The sequence below is a fragment of the Sinohyriopsis cumingii genome, chromosome 9 (assembly GCF_028554795.1).
Source record: "Sinohyriopsis cumingii isolate HCF-2022 chromosome 9, ASM2855479v2, whole genome shotgun sequence".
In the NCBI taxonomy this organism is placed as follows: Eukaryota; Metazoa; Mollusca; class Bivalvia; order Unionida; family Unionidae; genus Sinohyriopsis; species Sinohyriopsis cumingii.
Genome location: NC_142969.1, coordinates 42,195,867 through 42,211,454, shown reverse-complemented (window position 1 = coordinate 42,211,454; position 15,588 = coordinate 42,195,867). Strand labels below are relative to the sequence as shown.

The 15,588-nt window shown below is 39.5% G+C and overlaps 1 protein-coding gene across 2 annotated transcripts in view; it reads left to right on the top strand.

Annotated features, from left to right (window-relative positions):
- The window catches only part of LOC149791627 (electrogenic aspartate/glutamate antiporter SLC25A13, mitochondrial-like), a 113,582-nt gene that overhangs the window by 80,167 nt on the left and 17,827 nt on the right, over positions 1-15,588 (top strand). For both annotated transcript variants that reach the window (XM_089970184.1, XM_089970183.1), the window contains one exon: positions 8,969-9,059. In XM_089970184.1, the coding sequence (XP_089826310.1) occupies positions 8,969-9,059 (91 nt within the window). The remainder of the gene's footprint in view (positions 1-8,968; positions 9,060-15,588) is intronic.

The window sequence follows — 15,588 nt, the reverse complement described above, 5'->3', positions numbered from 1 at the left end:
AACTTTTGACCTCGGTTTCTATTTATAGTAGCTGTATGGCTCAGTTAGGAGAGAACAGACTGGTTTTCTAACTGTTAATCTTTGCTCGCAGATTCTTTGTTCTAATTCATATCTGGTACAAAACCAGTCTGTAGGTATTTGGCGCTAAAAGTCGAGTCAGATTTATTCTAGTTGATTTGTATGTTAGAGCAAAAATGTTTTTCAAATAATTTCACAGATGGATTAGGAAAAGACGAAAAACTGATTCAGAGATGAATATGTGAATTACACAATACAGTGTTCCATTCTAGGGCAGCTTCATGCCCCTTGCAGGCTGCGTGGAAAAGATTTTAACATTGGTCATGGTGGTAAAACAAAGAAACCTTGAATTAACTTGTTTTACTAACTCCAGTACTAAGGTAACTACTTTTTTTTTTACAGCAGAACTAAATTGTGGACATGAATATTTTAAATGCAGAGGCATATCTGCCGAGTTCTTAATAGAATATGGACTACCCCTAGTGGTAGAAGACTACATTGGTTTTTTGTTCAAAAGGATGTTTCCTGATTCAAAAATTGCAGAAAATATGCATGTGCAAGAACAAAATCATCTAATATTGTTAGGTATTTAGCAGAAGATACTTCACTAAAATTTGCAGAAGCCATGGAAATTGGGACGTTTAGTATTGCAGCAGACAGGAGTAGTAATTATGATGACAAAAAGTTGTACCCAGTCTGTGTAAGAGACTTTGGCAATGAAAAGGACTAAGTCAGAGTGCTCTTCTTTCATTACCAGAATTAACAGTAGATTCCACTGGCAAAAACATTTTTTTATTTGCTTGATAATGCTTTCAATAAACATATGTTGGCAGTACTGTATGTGTTTTTCAGTTGATCTTCATCACTGATGACTGAAATTCATAAAGGAGTTGCATTCTATGTTTTGAAAAATGTCTCCATCATTTAACATATCAGTTTGTCTTTGTCATATGATGTGCCATGCTGCATGAAAGGTTGCTGATAAATTAGAAGAACTCTCTGAAGTATCAAGTTGGCACTCTGCCTGACAATGTACTTCATGTGGACAGAGTTGATTTTTCTAATCCTGTTTCCCGGCTAAAAGACCCAATAACTGGAAGATATAAATTTCCTCTTCTTTGTCAGGTTATGAAAGGAATATTGGTTCTTTACTATTCTAATGCTGACTGTGAGAGATTGTTCAGTATTGTTAACAAAAATAAAACTGAATTCAGATCCAGCCTCTGTAACCCAGCACTTAGTGCTCTACTGGTGTGCAAAACATTCATAATCTCAGCTGGTACAAAGTGTTTTGAAATGCAATATGAGAGTCCGTTGCTTTTCAAAGCTCAAAGTGTTATATATGAAAACTTGAAGCAGTAATTGATGTTAAAAGTCCAGAGGGATAAATAAATCATTTTTGTACATATGCTTATTGAATTTTTGTCATGTTATATTTGGATTACTCTTTTTCTGTTCGGATTACTCTTTTTGTCCACTCGAATTACACCTTTTCCTCGCCAGGGGTTGGCATGTATGGTTGAAAGTCATTAATATTCTAGATTAGTTGAAAGTCACGTATCTTCTACATTAGATGAATGTCATTATGTTTCTACATTAGTTGAAACTCGTATACTTCTACATTAGTTGAAAGTCACGTCGTCTATATTAGTTGAAAGTTGGGTATCTTCTACATCATTTAAAAGTCATATACCTTCTACATTAGTTGAAAGTACCATATCTTCAGTATTATTTGAATATCTTCAGTATTAGTAGAAAGTCAGATATTTTCCAGATTTATTAAAAGCTGTATACCTTTTACATTAGTTGAAAGTAACATTTCTTCAAATACATTCCTGAATCACATTACGTTAGGGAATATTAGTCTTCTACCTGATGAATCCAGCCCTACTTAAAGACAAAAATTATCTTTTTCTGTCTATTTCAACAGAGAAAGGGTAATAACTCTTGCCCATTACCTCCTTTTGAAACCGACCTGTTTCACTAGTTTTATCTTCACTGTTGTACCGGATATCAACCAGTTTATCAGACCTGCCAACTCTTACAATTTTGCCGCAAGTCTTACAAAAATTACCCTTAAAATACTGACTTACAGCATACTAGTAAAAACTATGGAAAAATTATTGTTGCCGAAATATCTGGATAATCGGTTCATCCATGTTTTATTTGCATCTGGGTTTCATCTTAGAATTAGTGAAATTAGTCAGGGAACCAGACTAACTTTACAGCAGCACCCCAGATGGTTTAAACTGCTCCTATTTGTTCATGTGAAGTGTCTGCATGATTAAACTGGTGATTATAGAATTTTTAAAAATGGCATCCAGAAAGCGATACATGTTTAAGACGAAAGGGAAAATAAGCTTCTAGAAAAGTGTTAGTAATCAACACAGAAGGAAAAAAAGGAGTATTCAGATTCTTCTGAATAAAAGCTGGAAAGTATACAATTACATTTATTGGACATCACATGCCAATTTGAGTATGTCTCGTGATGGGAGATATGATTGCCATCGTCATGTGAAATGGAAAAGAATTTCCAAGAATTATGTCAAGTTGAGAGAAAGCAACAAGCCATTGAGCTGCATAGGGTTTGGAATTGTACTAGTGGTAAATAAAGTCTACACATACTTTACAAACTTTTCAGTTGAACATAATGTTTATCGCCGATGCGTGAAACTTTTAATTACATTTTTTCCATTTACAATAGCAGTTATTGATATTTTGTTAATCCTTGCTGAAAACTGGTCAGTCATATGGAAAAAATCAACTGCCTTACTGAGACTGACTACGGGTAGGCAGATCTGGTTTATCCAAAAATCCATGCCATTTTTGTGTTCTAATTTACTTGTCCAATGTTCTTTTTGGATTTATTTTGTGGATTAATCTCTCTGCAACAGGTTGTATACATTCTTTTTAAAATTTCTGCCAAATTTGAGTGATTTTTTCACCTTTAAGGACTTTGTTCTTTTAGACCACATCACACCACACTATCATTGACCTCTGCAAGATCATTATGAGTTAGCATGACTTTGACTTTTTTTGCTTGCTCCATTTGGAACGGAATTGGTTTAGCGAGTTATTAACATGCTGCATTGCTAATTTATGCTTGTTTTTCCCTTTGTGGTTTCAGTAGAACTGTCTACTAAATACTTGAAATGCATAAGTTCAAAGCATAGTCTATAAGTTTTGAATGTGACACTGACTTTTTTGATTCCTTTGTTAGTATCGGGGAATTGCTTTATAATAGCGAGTTAGTAACTTGATGAATTACTGATTATATGCTTTGCTTTCTCATCTTGTGTCATTTCAGCAGAATGTCATTTAAATGCTATATATGCAACTTCAGAACATGAATCATGTTTTGTTTATGCTAAGTATACATAACCTGTAATATTGCAGCATATATAATACATGGTCAGAGGAAGTCTGGGCTACCGTACTGATTTGTTAATCTGTGCTTTTAGTTAGTTATTCACATACTGATTTGCTAATATATGCTTTGTTTTCTTGTGTCGTTTGAGGAGAAATGTATACTAAATGTTTGAAATGCATATTCAAAGCCATATTCAATTTGGCATTGAAAGGAAGGAAAGACAGAATAAGTGAAGGAAGAACATCTTGTGTTCATTGTTGGCAATACTGACTCATTGGCAAGTATTCCCAAATTTTAGGCAAGTCGGTGGGCATAAGATCCCCCGCATGTCTGAGCATGGCCATCAGGCCTGTAAGGAGGAGTTGAGAGCATTTTCCTCCCATCCCATGGTGCTGTGACAAAATAATCCAGAAGTTACAGGGTAAGAATGGCAAGATGATTGATAGCCCATCTCAGATCCTGGGTTACCGATATACTCGTTTTAGCAATAGATATGCCCAAGAAGATTATGGCCAACCCAAATCTTTTCCAGCAACCATGGTCATGAGTGATCCATCCCTGCTGGGACCATTTGCTTCTACATGCTCAGCTCTAATAATTGCGAGGCAAACAATTCAAACCTTCAGTTGTGGAGAGAATCTCAAGAGCAAGAAGACTCTCCACTCTAAGGCTTACGAGGGAAAGTGTAAAGTTTTCAGAGATTGATGCCGTACCAGCAACATCATCCCTCTGTGTGCCTCAATCCCTCGTCTGCTTGACTTTTTTATCTGTCTCTTTGAGGATAACAGTTGCCCCCAATCTCTATCAAAGGCTACTGCCCCATGATATTGGACACATTCGATCATTATGGCAGATATGATTTTGGGCAGGATCTAGACCTATCAGATCTTTGAGACCTTTTTGGTCTCATTCAACCAAATCCCTCACTCTGTTTTCATATAGAACTAATCCTGGGTTTAAACATGGCTTGATTCGAACCTCTAGCCCACACTTTGCTAAAATCACTATCATACAAGTTGTGTTTCCCAATAGCTTTAGCTTCCACATGCAGGGTAAGTGAGCTGCGTGCCCTTTATGTCAACCCAAACTTTCTTCAGATCGGAGGGTTTGGTGGTTCTTCTGACACAAACTGGCTCTGTAGTCCAAAATAGGTTACCATCTGTCAGTAACCAAAGAGTCGTCACTCACTCACTGTCTTCTATAGACAGCAGCCATGCAGGTTCCTGTTCGCATTCTCAAGCACTACTTGAAATTCACAGAGACAAGTTGTGGCATGCACAAATGCCTTATCCCATCCTGTGAGCCGGAACACAGGATATCACAACTAAAGCCCTTGCTTCGTGGATGAAGTGGGTTGTACGCTTTGTGTACTATGACATCTCACCAGATCAGTCACCTCATGAAGATTTAGCGTCATAGAGACAAACCTTGAATCTGGTAAGTCCAAAGGCGGCAGTACAGACGGTCACCAGACCAAACTAGTAAAATCAACACAGCCTGTTAGCGTTGCTGTATTCGGCAATGAAATTTTGTAGGTAAGAAGATTTCAGTATTTATCTTCTTAACTGTATGATAGGGTCGCAGGTCAAGTGACCCCAGGCTTTATTGCTTATGTAATTAAAGAATGGGTTGTCATTCAAATCGGAAAACCAGCTATTCTTCCTTTGAAGGATACCCGAGGTTGAGGTTGGATGTTCAGCATCCCCCTCTCCTATTACTTATTCTCCTAACATAATGTGATTGGGGAACATGTTCAAAAGAGAAAGTAAATTTTTTAGTAAATTATGATTCTTCAAGAATAATTACCTAATCACACTACTTAAAAACCCTCCCAACCACCCCACCATGCAAACATCCACGTTAGTATCTCACTCAGCAAAATCCTAGAGACACACGCACATATGGTGGTTCCCAGGGGAGGTAATTGGCATGAGTTATTGCCCTTTCTCTATTGAAATAGAGTAAGATGATTTTCGTCTTTTAGTAAGGGTGGATTCATGAGGTAGCAGGATAATATTCCCTAATGTAATGTGATGGGGTAAGTATTCTTGGAGAAAGATAATTTACTTTAAAATCTTATACATTAGTTGAAAGTCACACATCTACTTTAGTTGAGTCATATACCATCTAACTTTAATAAGTCATATACCTTCTACATTAATTACAAGTCATGGATCTTCTGCATTAGTTGAAAATTATATTTCTTCAACATTAGTAGAAAGTCATATACCTTCTACAGTAGATGAAAGTCATATGCCTTCTACATTGGTTGAAAGTTATATATCGTTCATTAGTTGCTATATTGAAGTGACTCATAGCTGCATTAGTTGAAAGTCATAATTTGGTGAAAGTCATATGTTTTGCATTCATATACATTCTACATAGTTGAAAGTCACATATCTTCAAGTAGATGAAAGTCAAGTATCTTGCACATTAATCAATGATACAGTATGTACCCAAATATTGTACCCCTGTTTTATAGCATTTCTTCTTCAAATACATTACCCAATCATAATACATCATTGAGTATGACCACCACCATATAAATCCAGCTCTCTCAAGTTGATTTTTTAGGAATAAAAATGCTACAGTTCATTTTCCCACCTGGGTGATAGACAAGATTAATGTACCTATAAGAAAAGGGATTGGCACTCAATCTCATCAGCACTTAAGCTTCTGCTTCCACTCCTGCTAGAATGCATGCTGATTTGGAGACCTTGCAAAACATTTTTCACATGTGCTCTTCAATGCTTGTTTCAATTCTAAGTTGTTTTCTTACACAGGGTAAGACTCTAGCTAAACATTTCTGTCTTTTCCAAGCTGTTGGGGAGTTCACAACTTTATTTGTCTAACTTTCTCATCTTTCTGTGTAATTACAGGTGTCAACACCATTGATGTTAAATACACAGGTTGCAAACACCTATTCTTGTTTGAGGTGCAGTTCAGGTCATACATTTGTGCATGATGGACAAAAAAGGTATTTGTGACCATCTGTGCCAAACATTGTACCCAGGCAAATGAACAGGAAAGAAAATGCACGATCAAGGAGACATGATAGCCATCACTATTGCTACCACCACCTCTACCTTGGTAAACAACTTTTTACTGACAAAATCTTTGAAGGTTGAAAGTCCCAAAAGAAACTAAGCAGGCTATATCATAGGCATTTTATACAGCTCTAGCTCCACCATTCCACCATTGCCCACATTATGGAACAGATTTTTTTCAATGATACCTATAGAATTTTTCCAGCTTGGTACTGTGACCTGCCTAGACCATTGACATTAGAAGATTGTGCATGGCTCTGGTATGGCTTAAACAGATGCCTATAAGGACTGGGTACAGTGATCTGTATCCCCTCATACCCCTACCTGGCATCATGGAGACTAGCACTTGCATGAAAAGTGAATTGCCTTTCCCCTTCTTGACTAGGCTTTGCCGTCAGAAGTAGATTGACTGCAATCAATATAAAGTCTAACGTGGTCTTACCTCATGCATATAGGGACCATGTATGGTGAGCAGTATCCTTTCTACCACCCAAGCAATCTGTAACTGGCATTGGAACAGTTTTTATCCAGTACCGAACTTCCAGTCAGTTACAGACCCATGCCTAATAGCTCTGTCACTGGTTCCAGCTATGTCAGGACCTGTCACTTGCTATGATTACTCTCATGGATGTGCAGCACTATTCTCAGACCAAAAGCCAGGCATTTTCTAGCACCAGTTATGGTGATGATATAGTTTCATATGCCCAACACCATTTCCAAACCATCAGTAAGTTGCACATAGAATACACAAAAGCTGAAGTACTAGCCCCAGCTCTGTCACATCTTATCACTGTCCATGGCAGTAATTCAGTCCAGGCTTAACAGTACCACTCCCTGGATACTGACCATTCACTTGGTGAATGCATGGGTATTTTTTTTACCTAATTACTTATTACACTCACCTGCCATACAAACCTGCTTCCTATACATTCTAGCCAACAGGAGGCAGCATTAGTGAGATACACGTCATGTCAGTTGATCTGAATTATCTGCAGTTTTGACACTATGGTTCAGTTGCACTAATAAAAGCTCCTGCTTTTATTGTTAAGAACAGGCTTCAGCTCATAGGCAGATAGATTTTTGTTGTGAAACCTCTTCCCTGAGTGGACACTTTGTCTCAAGGGCATCTACAAGACCCCCATAAGGACTTTGAAGTGATACCTGATTTGAAGCAAGCTTATGAGACAGATATCTCATTTGTACTACTGACAGGTGGTTGGTTGGTTTTGGTGCTTTATGGCACATCAACACAAGTAGGTTATTTAGTACTGAGGCAGTAGGAGTAAAGTGCCTTGCCCAAGGACACACCACAGTAGCTGACCCAGGCTGGTCTGAAGGTAGGATTGAACTGACACTTTTTCGTTGTGAGACTGGCATGCTAACCACTGAACCATTAAGGCTCCTACTATTGAGAGAAGGAAAGGACTATATAACAGCTGGATATGGCTGGTTATTTGTTTTGATTAGAAAGAGCTAACCCACAATCAACTAAATTTCTTACATTTATCGGCTCATGAGGTTTGGGCAGTTGCCACAAGCATAGCATTCGAACTTGACTGTTCTTTGATCTTATCCTGGTTGTACAATGGTAGGCAGAGATTGTATCATAAAGATTTTTCATCCCAAAGGGATTAGTTGGACTTTGTGTGACCTGTAGCATAGCACAGATCAGGCTAATTTGCTGAACAAGCAGCTTTCACATTTTTGCAGCCACTTAACAATGGATGGGGGCAATTCTTTAATATAATGAGTTGCTGGCTCTGACCCACATTTCTTACAAGGTTTGAAGCTTCATGCACATACAAGATCAGAAACTGGGCGTTCTCCAGGACAAGATGAGTTAACTCCCTCCATTTCTTACCTATTCTAATGAACTCTGATTTGGTAACTAATTTAAAGAAGAAAAAACAATTTTTGGAGGAAAATATGTTTATTGATGTTTACCAAATTATACGCAGTTGCATTTTAAAACCATGCACAGTGCACATCTGTTTTAATTGTACCTGAAGTATGGACAGTATTTAATAACAGTCCCTTTTAAAGGAGCTCAGTCTTGTCTGACTTGCATCTAGGTGGGCTAATAATTTTTAACACTTTTATCACTAAAAACAGCTTGGGCTGGGCTGGATTTGCTAAATAATGGTTATACTCCTAATGTATTATGATTGGGTAAGTAATATTGAAGAAATATGTCTGACTGTAAAAAATTGTTCCCTATTTGGCATGTGTAGGCATCTTAATGCAGTTTACTGACAGCAAACAGTATTATTGCAGACCTTTGTGTACAATTGTCAGAAAACTGTCAAGATCACTATTCTTCACTGAAAATTTTAGATTTATTGCAGATAAGTGAATTGAGATGATGTAGATTGAGATCTTTGTATATCCCAAGATCTATGGTAAATGATGCACAAATCAGCCTGTGTGCAGTCAAATTTTGATGATAGACTTTCCCAGAAGATAGACAATACTCGTTTTTGCATGTCCAAGTACATTATTATCAGTTGAATGTTTGTTTGTTTGTTTTTTTCAGCTCGAGTCTTTCGATCTTCTCCCCAGTTTGGAGTGACACTGCTCACTTATGAATTACTTCAGAGATTGTTCCGTGTTGATTTTGGTGGCAGGTAAGTTCATATAATATGGATATAGGATTTTTATCAGGCCCATATTGTTGGGAAAGCATGACATTGCAGCGACTTCTTTCTTGCTGCAGGGATCATGGTTTGTTTAGGTTTTTGATTAAATTTGTTTATCTGCCTATGTTTCTTAACCCCATGATGGACTTTTGTTTATACATGGAATGAATCATTGTGGAGCTTATTGTTGTTGTTGTTGTGGGGTTTAACGCCATTTTTCAGCACAAGTTAGGCTATACATGGCGGCCAGTATTAATGGTGGAGGAAGAACCTGGGAAGAACCACTGACCCACGAGAAGCTACTTGTAAGCTTTCTCACATACCCACATTGGCCGAATCCTGGACTCGAACACACGCAGACAGAGGTGAGATGGCAGTGATCCGTATCGGAGAGCGCTTTAGACCACTCGGCCACTCAGGGCCCCCATTATGGAGCTAAAATAATCCATTCTCTGATAGTCAAGGTCACAAAAAATTTGTTTTTGAGGTTTAGGTTTTTGTTTCTCTTGTGCTTATATTTCCTAAACATCTGGAGGAATTTTGTTCATTATTGGGTCATTAGAAAAGTATGACAACTTATTCTGCAACAGCTTTGCTCACCCATTGAACTTAGGTCAGGGCCACAGTCTTAGAAAATCTGTTAAGGTCTTGGCCCATGAAGGACTTTGTTCATACTTAGAATGAGTCATTATGATGCTAAGATTATTTATTATGCAGATGGTCACTCAACCTTTTTACATTGGAGTGAACGTCACAAGTACAGCAATTGCCTACTGTATTTGCCAGCCTGTAAGTCAATACATAGTATAAGTCAAATCAGCAAATTTGGCAAATTTTCCATCCTTTATCCATGTATAAGTTGATGCTGAGTATAAGACAAGGCCAGATCAATACCTCTGATTGTGTTTTTGCCTTCGTTCCACACAGCATCTCGAATTTTATCTTATCTGTAACCTTTGCAGTCAGGATCATTAAATGCAATTGAAAGTACCTAATTATTTGTTTCACATGAAGTCTTTTAAATGTATTATGTACTTTTGACTACATATGGTGATGCTGACCCGAACATTATTCAGTTACAGATAGGATAAAACTCAAGATGCTGTATGGAATTAAACTTCCATTTTCATGAACATTAAATGTATACTATTTCAGATTACCAGCAATAGGGAAATTGCTTCATTGTTACTAAAATGTTTTTTCATGGGGTTTGCGGGGGGGGGGGGGATACAGAGAGAAGGATGCATATATATTCTATCACATTTTTCTTCTTGCACCTCATGATCAAAACAAAATATGGCCTGATATATGAGAAAGAGAAAGTTAAGCTCTTTGTGTTTTTTTAATATATTTTTAACCTTATTGCTCCATGTTGTCAAAGAGAGAAAACATTAATTATTGTTGTATCTTGTCTTAGTTTATCAACTATTACACCTGTAAAATGTCTGCAATTTTCAACCACACAGAACTCGTTGGATCCGCAGATGTATGTAGTTTGAAACCAAAAACAATTCCACAAAACAGTTTTCCCATGACAAAGAATACTATTTTGAAATATGGTAGTTTCTCATGAGGTTGACATATAAAACCATAAAAACCATTTTTTTCACAGTGAGTTATGAATAATTTGTCCAATTTTCAATAATTTATCATTTCAGATCTAAACTTTAGCTCATGTAAAACATTTAGACACCATTTGCTGTCTTCAAATCAGTGAGAATGCAGAGATATCATTGTTTTAGAGGAAATATTTCAAAACTCATGACTTTTCTATGAATGTTTACATTAACTGGCTGGAATTGGTCTTTTATCGTACAACACACTGCAGATTCAAGTGACAGTGATTTATTTATGGAGAGTACCAAACTGTATTTGGCCAGCCAATGGCAAACCCACAGTGAGTAATAAGATGAGAACAACATGCTGGGAACCAGTCCATTTCCGGCTCACATAGAAAAGTGCAAGTTTTGAAATAGTTCCTCTAAAATGATAATATCTTGAAATTCTGACAGTAAATGGTGTCTAAAATAAATGTTCCTTTTCATTTAAAGTTCAGATGTCGAATTATTAGTTGGTAAAATTTGGCAATTATTTACAAGTCACTGTGAAACTCGTGTTTGTTTTTTTTTCTTTTCTATAAAATATGTTGACCTTGTGAAAAGCAATGAAAAAAGACTGTTTTCAAGATGTTTCTTTTTCCCACATGAAAACTGTTCCATGGAATTGTTTTTGGTTTATTAAACTAAATGCATCTGTGGATCAAACAAGACCATTATGGCTGAAAATTGTTGAAATCTGACAGGCCTAATAGTTGAACAATTAACACATTAACCTCTAGCTATGAGTTAACATGGCAGGAGGTAGGAGCCTACTGCCGAGCTCTGTAGCGTCTTGGTCATGCATGATACACTAAAATGTATGGTATTATAGAAAGGTAGACAGATGTAGCTCTACAATGATACCAAATAATCTGGAATTTCTAGTTTCACTACAAAATGCAGAAAGAAAAACCTCATTTTTTGGACCCGATTTTTTTTTTCTACCCAAATTTTGCCCATGATCGGAATTGGATTTTGTGTCCTGATTTTAGATCTTTTGGTCTCAGATGTAAGGCAGACCGGTATGAACTGCAAACAGACAGATGAACCCTTGCAAAAAGTAGGATAAGATGGGTATTTGGAATAAAGAGTGGTCTCGATACAAAAATAATGGCACCGTTTAGCACCAAAAACAAGAACTCCAACTTTTACCCTTTTGCTTTTAGCCAATGATAAGTGATGTTTCTAACACAACTAGGCAGTATGTTATTGAAAGATCACCTGGGATTTTGTGTTTCTCCTTCAAATACGTTCCCCGATCACATTAACGTTAGGGATATAAGCCTGCTATCTCTCGAATCCAGCCCTACTAAAAGACAAAAATTCGTCTTTTCGGTCTATCTCATATAGACTAAAGGGCAATAACTCTTGCCCCTTACCTCCCCTTGCCACCGCCAGGTGTCACTAGTTTTTAAGCTTCGCTTGTACGGATAACACGTACATTATACCTCCAAACAATCCAAGCCATCTTAGCGTTAAATTGGACCATCCGAAGTTAAATTTGCATTTATTGCGTTGGACAATCATTCTTCTACAGGTTGTATACATTATTTTAACATTTATTTTCAAAATTGAGTGACCTTGTCACCCTTACGGATTTCATTTACTGAAGACCATGTTACACACGCTATCGCGGAACTCGTGTTGTCAATTAAGAGTTAACGCGACACTGACTAATTTCGCTTACTCCGTTAGTAATGGTTGTGGTATTAGCGAATTAATAACATGCTGAATTGATAATTTGTGCTTTGTTTTCTTTCTTGTGTTGTTTCATTAGAAATGTCAACCAAATGCATGAAATGCAAAAAGTTCAAAGCAAAAGAAGACAACCATGACTCTTGTATTGTATGTACCAAGTGTACATCATCTGTACCATGCAGCGTGTGTAATACTTGGACAGAGCAAATGTGGGCGGATGTAGTCCAGAAGGCAGCAAAAGGGAGAGATAGACGGAAGAAGTCGAAGAAAGATAGCATTGATGTCCTCAGTATACATCAGAAGACAGCCTCCATGGCGAGCCTTGTGGGGGACGTTGGGGTCCCCCCTCCACCTGAAGTTTATCCTTTGCAACCGTCAGCCACAGTAACAACAGCGGCAATGGAGGAAAATAATGTTGACAGGGTACAACAGTCCAACTTTGAACAGATGCGTCGTTTGGTCCCGGAAACGACGACGCAGCTATTGACATCAGGCCAGATATTACCCTTATTTCCCTCGCTCGCTTCCACAGCTTTTTCTGAGTCTATGGGGGAATGTTCCCCCAATTTTAGGCTGCCCAGTGGGCATAAGTCCCCCCCACATGTCCAAGCGTGGCCTTTGGGCTGTAAGTCAGGACGCATGGGGTTTTTACCAGATCCATCGGATCCATTTCTTTATACAACCTCACGTCACTGGCCGTCCAGCTGTCCCAGCATGGGGACCCTATTGCTAAAATGGTCTGACCAAACATGACTTACGGGGATTTTAGTGATAAATCCATCCATCAAGCTGTACCGCCGGCAACATACCAATACTATGGCGGAGATTTTGGTGAGAAATCTGTCCATCCAGCCAGGCCATTGGAGCAGCCGGTACCGGTGATAGCAGATCGTCGCCAACATTCAGACCGACCACAAGCCAGACAAACCAGCCGGCAGGGCCAGCCGTCCATATGTTCATTGGCTTATCCACAAGGGAGAGTTAGTGACAGTGTTAAGGATGATGGAATCGCGTCATCTATGCCACTTGGTATGCTCTATCCAGAAATGCAAGCTATTACAGAACTCGACTCGGCACACAGTGAGGGTGACGAAACTCCTGCAAATCAGCCGTACACAGATCCAACCATGGAACGGACTGAGTTTGGCTTCAAGGCGGCAGTGGAAGAAATTTATAGGGTGTTGGCAACTTCAGAATGCCCTCCACCTCCTACCCCCACTCAAGACTACAAAGTTAAGGCGTCTGTAGATCTTGATGGGGAGGAAGAGACGCCATACTTCTGGCTCCTTCCCCAGTCGGCAAAAATTAAGGAGATCATTGATCGTCTATCAGGACGAATAGGTGATCCAGGGAATGCTAAGGCGTTCTTTTCAGAAAGCCAAGTACCAGTGACGTTCTCGTATCGCTGGTACAAAACTCGTTCAGATGCCTTCAGTACGGATCTTCCGGCCCTGGACAAAAATATGGCAGCAGTTCACATGTCCGCTCCACTGTTTTACAAAGTGGACAAAAATGTGTTCCATGCCATGTCAAAGCTAGTCCGGAACGTAGTCGCTACGTCTTCAATGTTAGACTTGGCTTCATTAGCCATTTTCCGACTCACAGAAAAATCCAACAATGACCACGCTTGGGAAGCGACGGCCCGGATTGCTAGAGTTATTAACAGGGCAGCTCACCATTCCATGGCTAATGCGTTGACTGCTTCTGCCAACTTAGACCTGATACGACGTGACGCATGTCTACAGTCCACGTCACTCAAGCCCCATCATACTCTGGCTTTATGGATGACTCTGTTTGGGTCGCCTTTACTCTTTGGTGGAAAAATTGAAGTAGTTCGGAAGCAGGCAGCTCAGGAACTGCCCCTCCAACTCACCGCCCAACCCTCACAGGGGTTTAGAAAAAAATCAGTCCCTGCCACAGCGGAGGGATGATTGGCGGACCAGGGACAAGGGATCCTTACAATCAAATGTGCAGTATAGATCCCAACCCAATGCCAGGAGACAACAGTCTAACCAAGCTAGGAGGCAACAATACAGAGGCGGTAAGAAACAAAGTTTCTCCGTCTTCAAGCCTCCTAACTCTAAAAATTGACATACCCTCTCCACCACCCGCGGACAGCCTACCTGTGGGCGGCCACCTCCTGCAATTTCAGGACCACTGGACCACCTTTTTTCCTCAGAACAATTGGGTGATCCAGGACATTTCGGAAGGACTTCGGATTTCATTTATCCAACCCCCTCCCCTGTCCTCCTCTCCTCTCTTCACGGACGTACCGTCTGATCGGGAGAAGGATACCTTTCTACAACAGGAGATACGGTCGCTCATAGAAAAACGGGCGATGGAGATTGTGAAAAAACTGCAATCGCTGGGGTTTTATTCCAGGCTGTTTCTTATCCAGAAGGCAAACAGCAAGTTGAGGCCGATCATCGACCTGTGTCGCCTCAACCAATACATTTTACCACCAAAATTCAAGATGGAAACGGTGAGATCAATCCGTCTTTCCATCCGGCGGGACGAGTATGCCGTCAGTCTAGATATGACCGACGCATATTTTCACGTCCCTATCCACCCCACGTCACTGAAATTTCTCCGATTCGCTTACCGCGACGCGGTTTATCAGTTCCAGGTCCTACCCTTTGGCCTCAACATCAGCCCTTGGGCTTTTACCAAGGTTATGGATTGCGTCGTCACCCTGTTCCGCTCGACTTTGTCTACAGGGATGGCAGTGTACTTGGACGACATCCTCCAGAAACATATGGTAAGTTCTATTCTGCTCAAAGGCAGAAACGATCTTTTAACGCTTTTAGATCATCTAGGCTTTCTCGTGAACTGGAAAAAGTCCGATCTCCGTCCATCCCAGCATTTTGTCCATCTGGGTATGGAGTTTCTCACCGATCTGAATCTGGTACGGCTTCCTAGCACTCGCGTAATCTGGATCATCAAACTCGTCGTGTCCGTTTCCAACAGGACATGGATTTCAGCGAGAGAATTCTTGCAACTCCTCGGATTATTCAATGTGGTGGCGGACTTGATCCCGCTTGGCCGTCTTTTTATGCATCCCTTACAAATGACATTACTGGCACAATGGCGCCCCTTTTCAAGTCCCCTCAATCAAACAATAATGATCACGCCCGAGATACGATCGTTCCTGCGTCAGTGGCACAACCCCGGTCGGCTGTCCACGGGGATTCCTCTGGAGATTCCCCAAGCGGAGATAACGG